The 6,425-nt window shown below is 33.3% G+C and overlaps 1 protein-coding gene, 1 non-coding gene and 1 pseudogene across 2 annotated transcripts; 1 reads left to right on the top strand and 2 right to left on the bottom strand.

Moving 5' to 3' along the window:
- The first annotated feature begins 817 nt into the window (after window positions 1-817).
- LOC114078494 lies at window positions 818-904 on the top strand (annotated as a pseudogene).
- A 1,906-nt stretch (window positions 905-2,810) lies between these two features.
- LOC114078490 lies at window positions 2,811-2,913 on the bottom strand. Its single transcript, XR_003580172.1, has one exon. It is a non-coding gene; the product is annotated as a U6 spliceosomal RNA (small nuclear RNA).
- Window positions 2,914-4,151: 1,238 nt separating this feature from the next.
- On the bottom strand, window positions 4,152-4,989 carry LOC107027810. Its single transcript, XM_015228876.2, has 2 exons — window positions 4,583-4,989; window positions 4,152-4,491 (listed from the first exon to the last, which is right to left on the bottom strand). Exons 1-2 carry the CDS (start codon window positions 4,963-4,965, stop codon window positions 4,239-4,241), a joined length of 636 nt encoding a protein of 211 aa, XP_015084362.1. The 5' UTR covers window positions 4,966-4,989; the 3' UTR covers window positions 4,152-4,238.
- Window positions 4,990-6,425: the final 1,436 nt, after the last annotated feature.

The raw sequence follows: 6,425 nt of genomic DNA, 5'->3' as shown, positions 1-6,425 counted from the left end.
GGGAAATAATAGATGTTGAATTTTAGAAGTTATTGAATTGTCTTTTATTAATGAGTTTAAGTCTTCCGCATTGCTTTATGTTGATATTAAATTGAAATGTTAAGGTTTAGATTGGTTGGTTCGCTCACATAGGAGGGTAAATGTGGGTGCCAGTCGCGGCTCGGTTTTGGGTCGTGACATTATTAAAATCTTTTAAATGTTAATTTTTATAGAATTCGGGTACATCCCAAAACACCTCGATAGCATTCCTATTTTAGTTATATCTCTCAACGTCCTGGTACATCGCGTTACGGTTTCAGATACATCACTCAACGTCTCGACACATCTTGTAAAGTAATGTTTCAATACATCATGTGCGTCCTGATATATCGTAAAGTGATTTATTCGACTATTATATCGCGTAAAGTAACGTTTCGATACATTGCGTATGTCGATACATCGTAAGTGATGTATGCGATCGATACATCGTAAGTGATGTATGCGATCGATACATCACATAAATTAGAGATCTTTTTTGTAATTTTTTCAAATAATAGAAATTTTTTAATAATATAGTAAAACTAGTTGTGGATTTATGTAATTTTTTATTATTTATTTCATATTTTGCAAAAACAAACACTAAAAATTACAATTTATTAATATTTTGCTGTAAAATAAAAAAAGACGCCCATTACAGTTAATGGGCTTTGTTCAGATTCAACAAAAAGAAGAAGCCCAGGCCCATAGCCAGCAAAAACACCCAAGCTAGTTCTCCCTCATCGTCTGCAGAAATCTTCTTTGTTTATTTTTATACTGAAAAACATTAATGCGTTTTACTGTCCCTTCGGGGACATCTGATAAAATTGGAATGATATAGAGAAGATTAGCATGGCTCACGCACAAATCAAAAATGGTCTAAATTTTATTCTCAAACCAAATTGCTTATTTTCCTATTTTTTCCTCCTTTTTAGAGCTATATTTTCTTAGTTACTATTTTGATAAAAGTTAATATTGTTTTTATAAATATTGATTGAAACTTTTTCTTTTTTGGACCTATTTGGGGCTTGGAAGATTTAGGTCAAATGGTAAATAATTTTATTTTGGGAAAAGGGACGGATTTACTCTCGAACTTTAATAAAAGGTACATATATACCCTCCATTATATTATGCGTACGCAAATACCCATCCAATTAGTGATACAAATTTAACCTTGTCACTAACGGACCCATATTTTATTACACGTGTCATGATCCTATTATACTATCCGTTTGACCCTTTTTTTAACTCATAACCCGCTCCATAATCCATTAAAAGAATCCTAATCTCAATACTCAATAGATATAAAAGATTCTAAATTTGATAATTAAGTACAATCTAAATTTGTTTAATCAGCTAGAAATTGACCACATAAAGTGATTATACCGTCCAACATTATTTTGGGGTCAAACTTGGGGATTTAAGTTTAAGTCGTCTATGTAGAGGTAAGGTGTATTTGGCGTGCATATGTGAAGTTCATGTGACATTTTAGTATACACATTGATGTTTTTGTTAAACAGAAGGGCAAGTGTGGTCCAATAGTCAAATGTGAAGGATATTTTTCAGTCGAAATATAATTTAAGGGTATATTTAAGTTATTTTGAATAGTTTAAGGGTAGCTTTAACCCTTTTCCGTAATCGTCTATGTGAAGGTGGGGTCTGTTTGGCGTGCACATGTGGTGGCCATGTGACATTTAACGCACACATAGATACTTCCGTTAATTAGAAGGATAGGTGTGAGCCAATAGTTGGACAGAAATGATATTTTTAAGCCGATATAATTTAAGAGCATGTTTAAACTATTTCAAATAGTTCAAAAATAACTTTGACCTTTTCCGTTTATATAGCGGTTGATTTCATCACATGGATTTACAAAAAAGTACAAAGCCCCATATGATGTTGTCAATGTCATTTAACATATTGTATTGTCACGTAATTTTGATTTAAATAACTTAAAAGATCGAAATCGAAAGTAATTTAATCTTGATTTTTTTAAAAAAATAATAATTATTATTAATAATTACGACAACTAAAATGAAAAAAAATACCACATGAATTACTGTCATATGACATGTGCACTACTACTCTTTTGGAAACGTAAATTTCAAATATTATCTGTATAATCATTTTTTAGGTATTAAAAAAACTTATTGCAACATTACATGTGCCATTTAATATGATATACAGAGTGCTTGTAGTGTTAGCTCTATAAATAGAGTTGAAATCAAGCCATTTGATTCACATCTACTTCTACAATTAACTCAAAACTCTTTGAGAAAAAAAAAAAGAAGATTTGAGGAATTCTTTTTATACGAATATGGGGTGTAGCTTGTGCACAATAACAATCTTTCTAGTATTAACTTTGAATATTGCTTGGCATCGAAAATGGACTGAACATCAATATCATCATACTTGAAAACGTTATACAATTTCAAAGTATGGTGATGCATGTTGACGTACAGTTCATCTTCGGCGTCAAGTGATATCGTTGAAAGTTAATAGTAGAAAGGTTGTCATCCTGCACAATTAACGAACCCTTAATTAAAGAAAAAAAGTTGTACTTTCGTTCTTGGATATGTAACGATATTGGTAAGTTTTGGTTGATATTATTTCACTACATTGTGATTACATAAGCATTGTTCTGAAAGGCATGAGGTGATAAAAAATAATAAGTCCGATTCGTCTTAAAGATTAATATAAAAAGAAAATGTTAAATTTGTATATGCATGAATTATGAATAACCAAAAACTTATAGCAATAACATACTAGGCAAAATAATAATTTTAGTTGTAGAAAAAAATTTGGACCATTTTTCGATTTGTGCGTGTCATCCTTGCGCAGGGGCCATGCTAATCTTCTCTGTATCGTTCCAATTTTATCGGATGTCCCCGAAGGGACGATCAAGTATGTTAATGTTTTGGAATATAAATCCCCAATTAAATTTTTGTCAGACGGTGTGGGATAATTAGCTTGCTAATTTTTGTATTTTCGCTGGTACGGGCCTGGGCTTCTTTTTGTTGTTGTTTTAGTTGGATCTGAACAAAGCCCAATTTTGGTTGCCTGGATTAACTGTAATGGGCCGGCCTTTTTTTATCCTTTTCTTTATAGAGAAAGTTTCATAAATAGTGTTATTAGCGTCCGTTTTTGCAAAATATAGTTCTTTTTTCTTCGAAACATAGCATAATTCATTGTGTTTACATACATAAAAAGTATCTAGTTCTAATTGAAATATCCGCCTACAATGTCTCAATATGCTTCCTTCATTTTATTTTATGTGACAATCTTTTTTTTAGTCCTTTTCTAAGAGTAATGTTACTTCGTGGCACTAGAAATAATTAACCTTTTTAAAATTCTCTTTTTTTTTTTAATAAAATAATTTACAACCACACAAATATCTCAATATTTTTTTTAGATCACAAGTTTCAAATATCTTATTTGTAAAATATAGTGTTGTTTTTTCGAAACATAGCAAAAATACATTGTATGAAATAATTTGTGTATGTACATAACCAAACGGGTGCATTTGATTTGTATCTTTAACTATTTTTTGATATTTTTCTAGTACTTTCTGCCGTAGAATCATCTGACTGCTCTGAACCATGTCAAATTTTTCAGTGTTTAGGCAATGTTCTTCAGAAGCATTAAACATGTGTTCGGGTGCTATGAAGCTGCTTCGAATTTTAATGGTCTTGAGGTAGAAATGGAATTTCTGAGGCTTATATTAGCGTCTGCACCTATACTCAGAGGAAATTTCCGCTTGGAATTATGAACATCTCCTTCGTCTCATCGATGAGATGAAACAATACTAGCAAGCATCACCCAATGTTGAATTCATAGTTCGATGAAATTGTGGTAGACGAAGTTTTACTATGAAGTGTTGTGTGGATTGGGGCTCGGGTGGTACATCTGAGGTCCAGGTTCTAGGATGAGTGGCGGAAGTAGAACCTCAACTTTTGTGTAGATAAAATTTCTATATCATAGCGAGGTATTAGTGTTATATATATATATACTCCATCCGCCTCAAAATATTTGTCGTTTGTATTTGTTATGTTACTGTGTCATAAAAAGTTTGTGTGTTTCCATCTTCTTTTACATTCATTTTTGACTTCCTAGATGGTTATTACACACAACATCATCTCAATTAAAAAGTTTGCCCTCTGAATCAGAAAAAAGGAAGCAAGTGAGTGAAAGACATAACACACATCTTAGGCACTACATCTTCTTCATCGTTTACTGCATCCTCGATCTGCTGCTGCTGCATCTTCAAAGTAATCGTCTCGAGCATTATTAGCCAGCATCAAGCAAACCAACCAGAAGAGCGCAGAGTCAAGAGACGAGAAGGCGCCGCCACAGAGAAGACCAGTCTTGGCAGTTGGACACTCTGTGTTCAGGTTGTGGTGTATGTTACGCGTGATATGAAGTTGCTCACTGATTGTAGGCCACAACAACAGCACTGCTGCTAAGCCAGTTATACCCCTTGTATTTTACCAGCAGAAGATCAAAGATAAATGAGTTTGTATATATGACACATGAAAGTAGAGATGACGACAAGATGAAATATACTTACAAAGCAACATTGAGGAATACGACGAAACTAGTGCTTCTCAGCAGAACAGCCTGAGGAATTGACTTCCCCTTATATGGGTAAAACAATGACGAAAAGCCGAACACAGCAGATGCAGCAAGAAAGATAAAAGACAATAAGCCCAGTGCAACAGTGTGATCAGATCGATATTTACAAATAACAACCTCTTTTCCTAGTATTGCAGTTCCATTTGCTGGCTGCAACCAAAGAACACTCAGAAAATCCCAAATGACAAAAGGACAGATAACAGAACATGGAACATACTTAGCAAATATTACCCTATGTTGCTCGGACTCTTCCAAAATCCCGTTGATTGCGTGCCAGAACCTCCAAACGCCAATGCATTTTTTTGGAGGATCTGACATAGGTATGACATCTTTTTTGGGGAGTCCGAGCAATATAAACTATACTAGTTCAGTTCAAGAACATGTTATGTAGCTCTGCATGCATCTCTAGGGAACATAGCAATCTTACTCTCAATTGATGAAATTGAAAAGGGAAATTATGCATATACCAACTCAAAAATAACTTCATTATGCTCTATAACTATAGTTTGCTAATTCTGATTAGTAGCTACATGGAGGGGGAGGAGAGAGGCGATATATATAATATATAATTTGTACATCATGTATTAAAGAGGAGAGAGGAAGAGAGGAGAGAGACGATGTAATTACAACTAAAATTAAGTTGCGAGTTATAATTAATTTATATAATTATATTAGCTAAATTAACTGTGAAATTAGGTCTTAGGCCTAACTCACACCCCAAAAGCTAGCTCAAAGGAAGGAGGATTGCCCATGTCTTATAAAGAGTCCACCCATTTCATTAATCACCGATATGGGACTTTTGTCATTCTTTAACACCCCACCTCATGTCATTCTTTAACACCCCACCTCACGCCCAGTGGACCCCAACATCGGGTGAGACGGGCCTGCTCTGATACCATGTGAAATTATGCCTAATTTCACACCCCAAAAGCTAGCTCAAAGGGAGGAGGATTGTCCATGCCTTATAAAGAGTCCACTCATCTCATTAATCACCGATGTGGGACTTTTGTCATTCTTTAACATTAACTAGTATATGTTTGTTTATTCGCGTAATTTTCCAATCAAAAAAATCAAGCATATAAAATTAATACCTCCCAATCAGATACTACGGCTTTCTTCACTCTATGCAAGAAAAATCCTCATTTAAATTGTCAACGGTCAATAAAGTGAATTGAGAAACTTAAGCTCAAACGTTATTGGAGGCAAAAGAAAACAAACTAACTTACTATTCGTCTAGCTTTGGCTAACAAAGTTACATGTGCTGGCAAACGCTCCGTGAAATAAGTGCAAGTTGGCCGATTTCTTCGATTCCTCATAATTAAAAAAAAACATCAAAAGTCTAACAAGAAATCGGAGCGAGACAGTAGATAAAAGGCCGCATGTGTTCTCTGTAAGCACTAAGATATTTCTTTACTATGTCCAGAAATTAAGATTAAGATGAAGATTCAATATTAAGTTGTAAGCACTTAAATTTAAGCACAAGATAAGTCAAATTAAAACCATCCAATTCGAAATCAAGCTTTAAATACTTAAATTCAGATACAATTCAAGATTAAAATCTAAAGTTCTTGAATCTATTTCAAAGAAAAAAAAGAATCAGAGTACCCATAGAAATTATAATACTCGTAATATATATTTAAAATAAGCTACAATATTTGTCTATCTTGATTATTGTCTTTATTGATGGAATTATAACCTTCATAAGATATTTTTATTTTTGTACCTTTATACTTATGTTAGTGTGTTTGGATATTTATGTTAAATTCTTTAATAAACTT

The sequence above is a fragment of the Solanum pennellii genome, chromosome 8 (genome assembly GCF_001406875.1).
Source record: "Solanum pennellii chromosome 8, SPENNV200".
NCBI classification, from domain to species: Eukaryota; Viridiplantae; Streptophyta; class Magnoliopsida; order Solanales; family Solanaceae; genus Solanum; species Solanum pennellii.
This window is presented reverse-complemented; position numbering and strand designations above follow the sequence as displayed.